The 15159-nt window shown below is 43.6% G+C and overlaps 2 protein-coding genes across 5 annotated transcripts in view; both read right to left on the bottom strand.

The window, feature by feature from the left end:
* LOC147016114 (protein GVQW3-like) overlaps positions 1–15159 on the bottom strand; it is a 105853-nt gene that overhangs the window by 1349 nt on the left and 89345 nt on the right. The window lies entirely within an intron of this gene.
* The window catches only part of LOC147016116 (disintegrin and metalloproteinase domain-containing protein 9-like), a 112269-nt gene that overhangs the window by 65691 nt on the left and 31419 nt on the right, over positions 1–15159 (bottom strand). For 3 of the 4 annotated variants that reach the window (XM_085848840.1, XM_085848841.1, XM_085848842.1), the window contains exons 5-6: positions 2743–2819; positions 1282–1450 (exon numbers count right to left, since the gene is read on the bottom strand). In XM_085848840.1, coding sequence (XP_085704966.1) covers positions 1282–1450; positions 2743–2819 — 246 coding nt within the window. The remainder of the gene's footprint in view (positions 1–1281; positions 1451–2742; positions 2820–15159) is intronic. The other variant, XM_085848843.1, reaches the window with a different exon arrangement.

The raw sequence follows: 15159 nt of genomic DNA, 5'->3' as shown, positions 1-15159 counted from the left end.
GCTGCTCCTGTTAGGGGTCGCCATAGCGGATCATCCATTATGATCCGCATAGTGATTTTGGCACATTTTTAACACCGGATGCCCTTCCTGACGCAACCCTGGTCGCCTCTTACGACACAGGGATATGGTACACCTATTTTTAACCGGGGTATACACCGGCCCAGTACACTGGTACTCATTTCGCCGACTTCGAAAGGATGACAGGCTGAGTCAACCCCCTGGTGTATTAATTCAGTGGCTCAACGGGGCTTGAACTCAGGACCTTTTGGATCCCAAGCCGCTGCCCTAACCACTGCGCCAACACCAGGATATATATATATATATATATATATATATATATATATATATATATATATATATATATATATATATATATATATATATATATATATATATATATATATATATATATATATAGATAGATATATGTGACGCAACCCGTTCATTCAATTTGTGTAAGTGGAGTACAGAGCAGGCTCAGTCCCGTTACGTTTTAGACGGACCTCGTGCATATATATATATATATATATATATATATATATATATATATATATATATATATATATATATATATATATATATATATGTTTCTATTCCTCCCATGCTCTTCCAGCCAAAGAAGCTGCATAAAAAAACCACACAATGTAAGCCCTTTGCCGTTTCAAACCCTTCCCAGAGTTCTTCCACAGCTGCAAAGACATTCACGAATAGTACATTCATGAGAATAGCAATGTTCCACACCCCCTCAGTCATTGGACCAGTTTCCTCACTTGTTATCGAATCGTCAGCGACAGTGTGTACAGAAACACACATCATCGATGCTCCCAACCCTTTTCAAAGTCCACGTGCAATGCCAATAGCCAATGGCATGCCAATAGCATTGCACGTGGTACATGCTAACCACACACCCCATTGAATTCTTGGGATTATGATTGTTTCACCACCAAAAACGTTCATGAGTACAACCATCAGTTTTCAACTTATTCTGTCCAGCGAATCAGGAGCGCATAAATGTAAAACATGCAAATAAACACACAGACAGGCAGACATGCACACAAACAAACACACACTTCTTGAGTTACATATAGTATGAGAAATAGTTAGCCCAATAAAAGAAGAGGCAGGATGGCTTCACAAGCTAGTTAAGGTGGAATTGAAGAATGGTTCGATTGATGGAGAAATATGATGTTTTTTTTTTTTCATAATGAGGGAGGTGATGATGAATGAAAATAAAAATAATAATAATCAGGGGATGAAGGAAAGAAAGGAAAATTATTTCACCCTCAGTAAGAAGCTAACAGGTGAATCAGTTTCCACGAAGATGTGTTTGTCTGATGAGACTCCACAGACAGATCCATTGAGTTTCAAGTTCTCGAGACGATATAACAGATGTTTCCCTTCTTCCATTGGCTCCAAAGCATAGCTCACTCCATCCAGTGTAAAGACACCCCTGCCAAGCGATTAAGAACACTCCAGTTTTTTTGATTTCTGTCTTACATCATCTTTCTTCAAGAAAAGAAAAGGGCATTCAACATTCAGCATAAATATTTTGGGGGAGGGGTGGGAAAGCGGACGCAATACATCTTGCTGTTTTCATCTTGTAAACAAATTAAACTTGAAAAATAATAAAACTGATGGTGTGCGATTGACAAAATCAATTTTTTTACAAGATGTTTATAAATGAATGGGAACTAAATAGTCTCCTCATCTCACTCACCCAGTGTCAGAAACTGCTTCTCTTAATTATTTTTTGGTTTTACCCCGTCCTTATTCAACATCCTCCCCTAATCTCCTAATATAACTGTCACTTTTCCCAAATTCAGTTGGGTTTAAACCCTTTGCAGAAATGTCTCATTAGATCTGATGAGATTCTCATTTGATTCACCAAACATTTTTTCAGAAAGGGGAAGATGTGTAAGTCTGGCCTTGCCCGTAGCATTTATTGGATTAAAGCACAGCTGTAGAACATCTGTAACAGCATGACCTTTCTTAGCATGTCAGTTTCTCTTATGCATCCAGGAAGCATCCATGTCTATCATATTGTAACATTAATTTGTGTGAGTCATTATATCATCTTACTACTTACTATCTGTCTGACTGTGATGTGCCAAAGTGTAAGCTTTAAATTGTATCGAAAATTTTATTCTCGCACTCTACCAAAAGACAGTCTCAGTGCTGCCAAATCAGCCTCACAGCAAGGATTAAGCTGGATGGTTTGCCATCGTCTTCCCAGTGCTAGTTCAGGCAGGAATATAGAACTTGGCAAGAGTTCACATACTCTTTGTGAAGAACACCGTAGTATATTTTAACATCCACCAACTAATGCTGGCAATTGTAATGCATAGTATCATGTCCATCCGAGGGGAGGGACGGCAAACACATTGATGCCTCGACATACATGCAATACACCAGGATGACAGTTTATAGCTGGGCTGAGATTAGAACCCAGTCTAGCCAGCTTCGAGGTTAGTATGAGCTTTTGTTTACTCATCCAATAATAAGCCAGAAACGAGACCTAAATGAGTTAAAAGTGTGGAAATATTTTGCAGTACATTAATAAGTACACATATCTTCCACAGTGTTGTCAATTGTAAAATTTGGTCATTGTTATTTAATTCCACAGGAAACAAACAAGAATGATGCAACTGAAAATTTTACAATGACATACCACTGACCACAACTTTTGCTGTAAAAATCAGAAAGATATATGGCATAAATGCATGCAAAAAGTGTATAGTATACCTGAGCCCAAAGCATGTGCTGAATGCAACAGTAGACAATGCTTCACTTTCAACTTCACCATGGTAGTAGCAATGATCCTGAAAAATCTCATCAAATTACAAGCCTATCACACTTTTTGTTTACATTAAAGCAAAAGCAACTGTGGTCTTAAAAGCAAAAACAATCAGTCTTAAAAGCAGTCTGAAAGGCAAAAAAAAAAAAAATCAAGCAGTCTTAAAAGCAGTTTAAAAGCAAAATCAGCCCCTCTTAAAAGTAAAAGCAAACGGTCTGAAAAGCAAAAATCAACTGGTCTTAAAAAGCGGTCTTAAAAGCAAAAGCAACCAGTCTTAAAAAGCGGGTCTGAAAAGGAAAAGCAACTGTTCTTAAAAAGCGGGTCTTAAAAGGAAAAGCAACCGGTCTTAAAAGCAAAATCAATTGGTCTTAAAAGTAAAAATAACTGCTTGAAAAGCGGTCTTACAAGCAAAAGCAATTGGTCTTAAATGCAAAAGCAATGGTTCTGAAAAATAAAAGCAACAGGTCTTAAAAGCAAAATCAACCAGTTTAAAAAGTGTTTTTAAAAGCAAAATCAACTGCTCTTAAAAGCAAAAGCAACCAAACTTAGAAGCAGTTTTAAAAGCAAAATCATATGCTCTTAAAAGCGCTCTGAAAAGCAAAAGCAAGGGGTTGTAAAAGCAAAAGCAACTGATCCTAAAAGCGGTCTTAAAAGCAAAATCAACTGGTCTTAAAAGCAGTCTTAAAGGGAAAAGCAACCGGTCTTAAAAGGAAAAGCAACCGGTCTTAAAAGCGGTCTTAAAAGGAAAAGCAAGCAGCCTTGAAAGCGGTCTTAAATGCAAAATCAGCTGGTCTTAAAAGCAAAATCAACCTGTCTTGAAAGCGATCTTAAAAACAAAAGCAAACCAACCAGTCTGAAAAGTGGTCTTAAAAGCAAAATAAACTAGTCTTAAAAGCAAACTCAACCAGTCTTAAAAGGAGCCACTATAAATGAGTACAGTAATTTGTTTTCTTAATTCGCCGACGAAAGGGAATTTTGTTTTTGCTTCTGGAGCAGGGTTGTATTCAGATGATATCTATTATGTGATTTTGCCAAACACAGAAGTGTATGTATAGTGGGGCAGATAACAGCAATTTTTGAGAGGAATCGTGCAAATGATGATACAAGCATCAAATTTGGCACATTTGTTCTCCATGGGATTCTAATCAAATCTGCCTGATTGGCCATTTGAAAATCCAAATTTTGGAAAATTTGAAAACAAAAAAAAAAACTTCAAAAAAGTCAAGATCACAAATCAATGTTGGATGCTGGCTGAGATTGGTGAATGTTTCAGAAACATCATCAAAGACGTTCCAAGTCTGCCATGCAGTTTTCTTCCCTTTACCGCGGAAGGCAGACAAGACGTCACATCCAGTGAACGCATGGGAAGTATGGGATCCCTCCAGCTTTCTCAGGCCCTATTGCGGAAACTACCTCATGGACTGGAATCCATCGCGCCTTGGCTCCTTGGCAAAAGGCAATCCACATGTTCTCAAGACCTAGTTCCTGTAAGGATGGCAGTACAGATATTGCTATGACTAGTACGTCCGTGTCATTAGCCTCAATGATAATGGACTTGCTACCATCCGTCGTTGCATCCCTGGCGTGTACAAATATTCGAGTGTCAGCTTCTTCATGACAACATGGAGACACAGCATCCAGTGACTTCCTTGTGTTGCTAATGGCATCTTCTCCTTTTGTGACAATGACTGTGCTTGTCGTCTGTGCTTCACACATCTTTTCTGCAAGGAAGTGAAACAGCTCAGTCTTGTTGCTGTCATTTCGAAGAAAGCTTCTCCAGTTACTTGGGGTCTTACTGGTTCCTGTCACTCTTCTTCTGATTCCTTGCCACCATTTCGACCTTGCCTCGGACTTCAGACGACTTCTTGTACACAAACACTACGTCCACCCTCTCGTACCTAGCACCATAGGATTCCACCTTTTGGATGATGTCTTCTTTAGCATAGTCATCAAATATCTTTGAAGTGCATGGAGGTAGGGCATTGATAAGTGCTGAGCCATCAATGATAACTGCATCTCCCCATGGTTCTCTGTCTGGGATGTTCACTTGCGCTTCAAGAATTTCATCCAGCTGTGACTTCAAATTTTTTTGAAGTTTTTTTTTTCTTCAAATTTTTCTAAATTTAGATTTTTCAAATGGCCAATTGGGCAGATTTGATCAGAAAGCCCTGCCGAACAGAAACGGCAAATTTGATGCTTGTATCATAATTTGCACGATTTTTCTCCTATCTACACCCTTCTGCAGGATGTTTGCTAATATGTTTCATTTATCATTTTGATCAATAATAGTGGTTGAATGTGGAGGGATGTGCAAGAATGGACCATATGAGTGATGGAGTGATTGAGAGAGTTTTGGAAACCACACTATCGCGAAAGCCATTTATTTTTATTTGCAAAAGTAATAATGGCTAGATTGTAGGAATATATTACATAGGCACAGTTGTCGCAACATTTTGAGATAAATCGTGCAGTTTTGTTATTATGCAAGCCACCACTCCTCTTTCTTACAAATACAACATTGGGAAGGAAAATGACCACAACAGACATAAAATCACCAGATGAGTTTCTGCATTTGTAGGAAAAACCACACTGTCATGGCAGTGGCAGGGCTGGAAGAATGTCTTCTTTCTGTACTTATTGCCTCAAACCTTAGGAAACATTATATAGTGCTCAACTGCTACAGGATTAGGACAGAACATTCACAATGATGGGGTTGTGAACACTCCATTTGTACTTGTTTCATGCAATAAATGAGGCATTATGATAAAAGGGCGCCCCCTCGAGTCCAAAGGATTTCGATATTTTGTTGCTATTTGCTTCAGAGCCAGAAGAAAGTAATTCAGTATATTAATAAAGTACATTAATAAATCATTGGTATCTCCCACGGTGAGGCTGAGTTTTTGAGTCTCTCACTCTCTCTCACTGCAGGCAGGGTCGGTGGTCTTTCTGTCTTCTACCGTCTCCTCTCCGGCCTCCCCCGCTCTGCTACTATCTATCTCGCCCATATTTTCGCAGGGCATTCAAGGTCCGCCAGCAACCCCCTTCTGGTAAAAGTACCAAAATCAAGAATCACTGCTCACCTTTATTCTTTCATTCCTCTTTTTCCCCACCTTTGGACCAAACTCCCACACACTCTTCAACCCCACTCTTCCCTCCAGGTTTTCAAAACAGCTGTTCACCACCATCCATTTTCTTCTCCCATCCAAATCCATGATCTTTTATATCCCCGTTAATCCAACCCAAACCCACCTCCTTCATATTCCCTTCTTTCCTTCTTGAAAGTCCCTGGAGTGTCCATTTGTTTACCCTGTGTACCCCACCTCTCCCTTCCACAAATCTCCTCATGTGTCTATTCCCCATTGCTTTGTGCTTCCCTCTCCCTTCGATCTTGTCTCCTGCTCCCTTTGTTATACGGTGTGTGTGTTAGCTCTTATACGAGCCTTGACATTGTATATTAAAAAAAGAAAAAAAAGTGAATTCGAAATACTGACTTTAATTCCTCTTTTGCATGTGTGAAAGGACTGCATGTGTGAAACCATTATGTCAATGTATGAGAAACCGTGGCATTTAGGAGTGCTTGAACACTTGGGGTTGAGGACTTGAAATCATATTTTACATAATGCAGAATTCCAACAGGTGCTTGTCATTATGCAAAGCGGGACATTCCTTTGGGTTGGGAGATGAAAATTGAGGACTTGGGGTTTGGAATGGGATTTGATGACTTTGGGTTTTGGAAGTGGGTTTGAAGACTTGGGATTGAGGAATTGAAGTCACATCTCACATTACGCGGAACGTCCACGGGTCACTACCATAATTCTGTCAAAGGACATTCCCGTCACACTCCCTAAATATTTCACACACCATGAGAAATGTATTCCCTTACAACAGCCTGATGGAACCAGGTTATCTGCCAGTGTGTATGTATGTATGTATATATATATATATATATATATATATATATATATATATATATATATATATATATATATATATATATATATATATATATATATATATATATATATATATATATATGAGGTGTGTTCAAAAAGAATTTAATTTTTCGTGTGTAAACAAATGAAGCTAGGGAGTCGTGGTTTGGTGCAAGTATGTAGGCGATCGTAATCCGTATGCGTGAATATTTTCCCACCTGCAGAAGCTGCCAGTCGCCGACAGACCGCCAATGAGTGAGGAAGTGTAAGTGAGCACCGTCGGATTTTCGTTTTTGAAAATTGGTTCTGTTGGTTCAGGTACCAATAGAACTGCGACCTCAGCACCCTCCCTCCCTGGCTGCAAAAGTCCTTTGCCATTCAACTGGGTTCATTTTGTCTGAGTGTGCGTCTGAGTGTGTGGCGTCTGTCCTTTAAGTAGAATTGTATGCATAAGTTTTTGATCATTGCAATTCTTGCCTGATTTATTCTCGCGACAAGTCCTCTCTTGTAAGTTGCTGTAAAATTGTCGCACTACATCTCTCTTCTGTCCCCTGCATAACACACCAATAAACCTGTTCCTGTACCACATGAATTTCCTCGCTTAGTGTAAATAAATTATTGTAGAAATGTTCCCAGTTCGTTTCTGTCTTTTCCTTCGTTGGTCCAGCATGGTTCGGATTTAAGTTTAGCCGGGTCTTTATCCCCAATAATCTGTTCATTCCAGCCAATATGTTCTTGGCAGTTGCGCTCGGCTCCATCTGATCCGGAATTGGGAGTTGGAACTCTACCGTAGTTGGTAGAGTGATCCGGTTCGGGCAAGGCGTACCAAGGGCGTGGTTCCCCCGTAGTCGAAACCGCGTGGTTAATTAGGTAACTTGGTTCGAGACAAGAAGACCTTATGCTACGCGGTTGAGGTGTTGGCGTCCACGGTCGGTGAACCGACCCGCCGCGTCATGGGATTATCCGTGAGCGACGGCCGACAATTCTGGGATCCTGGTGCTAGACGACGTAACTTCCCCCACCTCGTGGTCGTTCTTGCCACCGGACCCTGGCCAGCAACAATATACATATATATATATATATATATATATATATATATATATATATATGTATATATACATATATATATATATATATATATATATATATATATATATATATATATATATACATTTATATGTAAATATATGTATAGATATATATATATATATATATATATATATATATATATATATATATATATATATATATATATATATATATATATATATATATATATATATATATACATAATACATGTACAATATACATGTGTATATATATATATATATATATATATATATATATATATATATATATATATATATATATATATATATATATATATATATATATATATATATATAAATATATATATATATACAGCTCAGGAAAAAATTAAGGGACCACTGCAAAATTATCAGTTTTTCTAGTTTTACTATTTATAGGTATGTGTTTGAGTAAAATGAACATTTTGTTTTATTCTATAAACTATTGACGACATTTCTCCCAAATTCCGAGTAAAAATATTGTCATTTAGAGCATTTATTTGCAGAAAATGACAACGGGTCAAAATAACAACAAAGATTCAGTGTTTTCAGAGCTCAAATAATACAAACAAAACAAGTTCATATTCATCTTTAAACAACACAATACTAATGTTTTAACTTAGGAAGAGTGCAGAAATCAATATTCCATGGAATAACCCTGATTTTCAATCACAGCTCTCATGCGTCTTGGCATGCTCTCCACCAGTCTTTCACATTGCTGTTGGGTGACTTTATGCCACTCCTGGCACAAAAATTCAAGCAGCTCGGCTTTGTTTGATGGCTTGTGACCATCCATCTTCCTCTTGATCACATTCCAGAGGTTTTCAATGGGGTTCAGGTCTGGAGATTGGGCTGGCCATGACAGGGTCTTGATCTGATGGTCCTACATCCACACCTTCATCGACCTGGCTGTGTGGCATGGAGCATTGTCCTGCTGGAAAAAAAAACAATCCTCAGAGTTGGGGAACATTGTCAGAGCAGAAGGAAGCAAGTGTTCTTCCAGGACAACCTTGTACGTGGCTCTATTCATGAGTCCTGCACAAAGATAAATCTGCCCGATTCCAGCCTTGCGGAAGCACCCCCAGATCATCACCGATCCTCCACCAAATTTCACAGTGGGTGCGAGACACTGTGGCTTGTAGGCCTCTCCAGGTCTCCGTCTAACCATTAGACGACCGGGTGTTGGGCAAAGCTGAAAATTGGACTCATCAGAGAAGATGACCTGACTCCAGTCCTCTATGGTCCAATCCTTATGGTCTTTTGCAAACCTCAGCCTGGCTCTTCTTTGCTTCTCATTGATGAAGGGCTTTTTTCTAGCTTTGCACGACTTCAGCCCTGCCCCTCGGAGCCTGTTTCGAACCGTCCTCGCCGTGCACTTCACCCCAGCTGCCATTTGCCATTCTTTTTGTAGGTCACTTGATTTCATCCTACGGTTGTTGAGTAACATTCGAATGAGTTGGCGGTCATCCCGGTCAGTGGAAAGTCGTTTTCCCCCTCTGCCAGTCTGTAGCTTTGTTGTCCCCAATGTCTGCTGCTTGACCTTGTTCTTATGAACCGCCGTCTTTGAAATTTTAAGGATGGAAGCAACTTGATGCTCACTGTATCCCTCTGCCAGTAAAGCGAGAATTGAACCCTTCTTTTCCTCACTCAAAACTTTTCTTTTCAACTCTTTTGGCATGGTCAATAGTTATTTTTTATATTCCAATTACTTTTGAGGTACTACAAGCACTGTTTTTGCCATCCAGCTGGTCCTATTGCAAGAGGATAGTGATGACCACATTAGTGGTTTTTATACGTTTCCTTGTTAAATAAGATTCGGTTCAGGTGATCACCTAATCAGTACCTCACTAAGTAGAATGAGGTGTGCCTGTGTTGGAATTCAACAGACACCGGAATGGAATGGCTGCCATACATGGTCAGGTCAGGTATGGGAGCATATGCCAGAACAGCACGTCGCTGCGTCCACTTTCCGCCGGTACTCCAGGGGCCTCCGTCTGGCCATCCCCCAGGCAGATGCCAGGCCCATCCCCATCTCCTTGAGATGATGGTCAACCTGTTGCAACCATGAGGCATGTGGTCGACCCACTGGCCTCCTCCACTCATGAGACTCCCTCGCTGAGAGAATCTGGTGAGCAGGATCAGAGTCAGGAAAACGAGCCACATGTCCATACAGCCGCAACTGACGTTCACGGACTATGCAGGTAACAAATCTCATCCGAGTCTCTCTCAGCAACCGCTCGTTGGACACAAAATCCGACCAGCGAGAGCCAAGGATTCTTCGAAGAGACCTGGTACCAAAGGAATTAAGTCTCCGTCTCAGATCCTTGGTCAGAGTCCAAGTCTCGCACCCATAGAGCAAGACTGGAAATACCAAGGACCTGAAGACTCGGACTTTCGTCCTCCCGCACAGGTACCGGCAGCGCCACACCCCATGATCCAGTGAATCCATGACTCCCAAGGCCCGACCCAGACGTCTATTGACCTCTGACTCGCAGCCAGCAGAGACATGAATATCACTGCCAAGGTAAGTGAATCTCTCCACGACCTCAACATCCTCACCACAAACAGACACAGACAGGACAGCAGCATCCAAGATGTCACCGAAAGCCTGGATCTTAGTTTTGACCCAAGAAACCCGTAATCCCAACGGCTCCGACTCCTCATTCAGCACCTCGAGGGCCCCCAAGAGGATGTCTAAAGTCTCCGCAAAGATGACTGCATCATCTGCAAAGTCAAGGTCCGAGATCTTGACATTCCCAAATGACGCACCGCAACTTGATCTCTCCGACATCCTCCCTAGAATCCAGTCCATACAAGTGCTGAAAAGTGTGGGGGCAAGTACACATCCCTGACGAACTCCAGTAACAACTGGAAATAAGTCAGAGATGGTACCACCACACTTCACAGCACTCTCAGTACCAGAGTAGAGTTCAGACATCAGATCGATCAGTTTTGGTGGCACCCCACGAAGACCAAGAATCCTCCAGAGGACATCCCGATTCACTGAATCGAACGCTTTACAGAGATCAACATAGGCTGCAAGCAACCCCTGCCAAAACTCTCGTCTGCGTTCGGTGAGGACACGAAGTGCAAGGATACTGACAATCGTTGACCTCTTTGGTGTAAAGCCTGACTGCTCTGGACGCTGGTGCTCAAGCAGATGGTGGCGAACCCTATCGAGAATTATCCGAGCAAAGACCTTGCCCGGCACTGAGAGCAGCGTCACCCCTCGGTAGTTGTTGCAGTCTTGGCGATCACCCTTCCCTTTCCAGAGAGGGACAACAAGGCCCCTCTTCCAGTCAGTTGGGATGATGCCTGTGTTCCAGGCAGAGCACAAAACTGCATGCAACGACACGAGTGCAGCATTTCCACCAGCCTTGAGAAGTTCGGCATGGATGCCACAGATCCCTGGAGCTTTGCCCCGTTTCAACTGGTTCACCACAGCCCGTGTTTCCACAAGCGTAGGTGGACCACAGTTGATTCGAGGGTCAGCAACAGGGATTGTAACACCCTTGACGTCCAACTCGACAGTTGGGGGATCAGCCTGGTACAACCGCTCAAAGTAACCGGCCCAGCGGGCCTTCACTTCAGACTCCTCTGTCAAGAGCCTACCACTCTCTGCTCGAACTGTAGTGCTCCGAGGGATGGGCTTGGATGAACGTAATGCGCGAATTCCCCTGTAAGCGGGACGAGAATCACCTGTCCACAGGTGATGCTCTACCCCCTCACAGATTCCTCGCACATAGGCCTCCTTGTCCACCCTCAGTGCACGTACAGTTTTACGCCTCAGCTCCCTGAACAGCTCAGCTCTGCCATTCAGCCTGGCCCTGCGACTCTGGTCAATGGTATCCAGTGTCCCTTGAGAGACAAAATTCTTCTTTGCTCTGCGGTGAGCTCCAAGGCATCCACCGGCAACATCAAGGACGGTGGTCTTGAAGGCGCTCCACAACTCTTCAGGACCCCCCAAAGTACCCAGACCCCCCAAGTGTCCACTCAGCCTGTTCGCAAACTCCTCAGCTACTCTTTCATCCCTGAGCTTGGCACATCCAGCCTCGGCTGGGATGGTACCATTCTCCAGGATTTAACGTGCAGCTTTAGAGTTGCTACAACAAGCCTGTGGTCAGTATTGAGGAACTGAGCACTCCGGTAGACCCTGCAGTTCTGGATCATCCTCCAACGACCGTCAATGAGGACATGGTCAATCTCCTTTGCCACACCGCCAGCGTTGGAATACCAAGTCCAGCGATGAGCTTGTGGGTGCTGAAACCATGAACCAGCCACCCTAAGTCCATGACTTCTTGCAAAGTCAAGGAACTTATTGCCATTCTGGTACATAGTTCCTGACCCATGGGGACCAACACACACCTCATAACCATCCCTATCAGTTCCAGTCGATGCATTGAAATCCCCCAAGACTAGAAGTGTATCTCGTCTGGGGCACTGATCAACCACAGACTCGAGTGTGGCGTAGAATGTATCCTTCACGGTGAGATCACTCGCCTCAGTCGGAGCATAAACAGAGACCAGGGAAATGACACCCAAGGAGTGACGAATCCTTAATCTCATAATACGCTCGTTGACCGGTGTTACCTCAATTATCATTGGGGTCAGCTTATTGGACACAGCTACAGCAACTCCTTGGGTATGGTAACCATCAGAGCGACCAGACCAATAGTAGGTGTAACCACCCACCATTATCTCGCCGCAATCCGGTCTCCGAACCTCAGAGAGAGCTGCAATCCCGATGTCCAAACGCTTGAGCTCAGATGCTAACAGAGACAGGTGATCATCCTCTCTTAGGGATAGGACATTCCAGGCACCCACCCGAAGGGACCGCCTCAGGTTAACCCAAGGAGACCGCCGTCTGGTGGACGACACCTCAGCACCACTCCGACACACTCTCCCGCAATCTGACCCAGGGATGTTACCCCGTGGTTTCCCTCCTGCTGATTTAATTTTTTTGATTTAAATTGTCTGATGCTGATTAGTAAGTAAGGAGATAAGTAAGTAAGGAGTAAGGAGTAAGTAAGGAGTAAGGAGTAAGGAGATGCTGATTTAAATTTTTTGTGGAGTGGTCTCATATTTTTTTCCAGAGCTGTATATATATATATATATATATATATATATATATATATATATATATATATATATATATATATATATATATATATATGTGTGTGTGTGTGTGTGTGTGTGTGTGTGTGTGTGTGTGTGTGTGTGTGTGTGTGTGTGTGTGTGTGTGTGTGTGTGTGTGTGTGTGTGTGTGTGTGTGTGTGTGTGTGTGTGTGTGTGTGTGCATGTATGTGCCTGGTGTTGGCTTAATGGTTATGGTGGTGGGCTTGCGATCTGAGAGTCCTGACTTCAAATCCCGCACAGCTGTTGAAGTAATATCAGGTGGGGTTGACTCAGCCTGTCATCCTTCCGAGGTCGGCAAAATGAGTACCAGCTTGCTGGTATCCTGTGCTTGAGTGGCGAGTCGTCCAGGATTGTACCCAATAGCCAAGGAGACTGCTTAGGTGGCACCAATGCTCTGTATTGAGTATGGTCCCAATGGATGAATGGAATTACATATGTATATATATATATATATATATATATATATATATATATATATATATATATATATATATATATATATATATACATATATATATATATATATTGTTGCGGTTCTCGGAACCGCATGCATACAGCAGATAGGTGTCCGAAGACAGTTATTCCATTATTATATATGTAGATATTCCCTTTCCTTTTGTTTAGCGGGACAACAAGGGAGTGCGTTGGGATTATCTCATAGCTTGGGTTGCTTTAATCATTTTCTTCTTCATTCATCCCCACTCTTCTTCTTTTCTGATTATTCCTGAGGTAAATCAGCCACGTGCGCCTTGGAGGCCAGTGTGTGCGGCACCGCAGTGGGGAAACTGCAGCGATTCATGTGGTGTGCTATTTGGTGCTGGACTGTCGGCACGAGCTTCCGATGGTCTGGGGAGAATTGCCGATTGCATTAAAAAGGCATGCAAGTAAATACCTCTCAAGAGGTTGCACGAATGGTGTTTTTCAGGGCATGGGAAACACGGCCAGCACGACGCCCACGCTGCACGAAACATGTACAGAGGCCAATAAAGCCGACTCCACGCCATGTTGGGCAGGATACGAGTGTGCGGGTAGAAGCTGCTTGTTCTCTTTTTTAACCTCAATACCCGATGCATGTTGGTGTTCGCCCCACGCACACGCTCGCGGAGTCGTGTGAAAGCGAGCGCTGGCCACGTGCGCAATGGTGGAACCGCGCGCATTGTATGGAATGTGCTCGAAAGCAGACACATATGCCGCTCGTGAAACGTGCATGGATTTATCCATAGCGATGTACCTTCGGTCCTCGCTGGCAGCGGTGGATTATCCACGGATGGTGAACGTCTTCTCGTCTTTGCTGCCAGTGAGGCTGCGATTGAGCCAGGGAATGTACAGTGCGGGTCACATTGGCGCACGTGGAACGAGCGCATTGATCGGCGCTGGTCGGACGCCCGAGCGGGCGTGTGGGACCCTCGACCACTCGCCCGGGGTTTTTTGCAGGATGACTCGCGTGCCAATTTCGGTGTGGGTGATTCATGTCATCTCGTGGGGTCGGAGCGCAGTATTGCCGCTGTTTGAGATGGCCTTGCAGGAAACGAAGTGAGGCAGTTTCCGGCCCAGGCTGGCGGGCCACATGAGGGGTCAGTGCCAATCGGAGCGCCCGATTCAGGTGATGACGTTTGGATTCGGCATGGCCCCTCCCCCCGTACTGTGGGCCCAAAAAAGGTCGGGGCAGTCCCTCTTGTCAGTCATTCTGTGTTTCCTGCTCCTTGTCTCCGCCTCCACGTCTCCGCCCACACCTCGTCGACAACGCCACAACCCGCCTCCTGCTTCTCGACTCTGCCTACTCGTCTCCACCCACACCACGTCAACCCCACCTGCCTAACTGATTCCACCTACTACTCCACCCTCGCCCTCTGGACTCCTCCCCTTCTCCACTCAAGCTCCTCCTTCACGGGCACAGTCTCCACACGTGCGGCTTGGCCCAGAAGAAACGTGCCCAGGGGCATCCCCCCCCCGAAATGTATTGGTGGCACGTCGAGCTATCGGGCGCACAGGTAGCGAGATTATAGCCTCAACCCCCCCCCCCCCCCCCCCCCCCGGTTGCAAAACTCCCTCTTCATCGGGTTCTGTGTCTGTGTGTAAGCGTGTGTGTGTGTGTGTGTGTGTGTGTGTGTGTGTCTGTGTGTGTGTGTGTGTGTGTGTGTGTGTGTGTGTGTGTGTCTGTGTGTGTGTGTGTGTGTGTGTGTGTGTGTGTGTGTGTGTGTGTGTGTGT

This window comes from Eptatretus burgeri, chromosome 12, assembly GCF_056783735.1.
Source record: "Eptatretus burgeri isolate ZD-2024b chromosome 12, Ebu_testis_v1, whole genome shotgun sequence".
Lineage (NCBI taxonomy): Eukaryota > Metazoa > Chordata > Myxini > Myxiniformes > Myxinidae > Eptatretus > Eptatretus burgeri.
The sequence above is the reverse complement of the archived record's forward strand: the minus strand, read 5'-3'. Positions and strand labels throughout refer to the sequence as shown.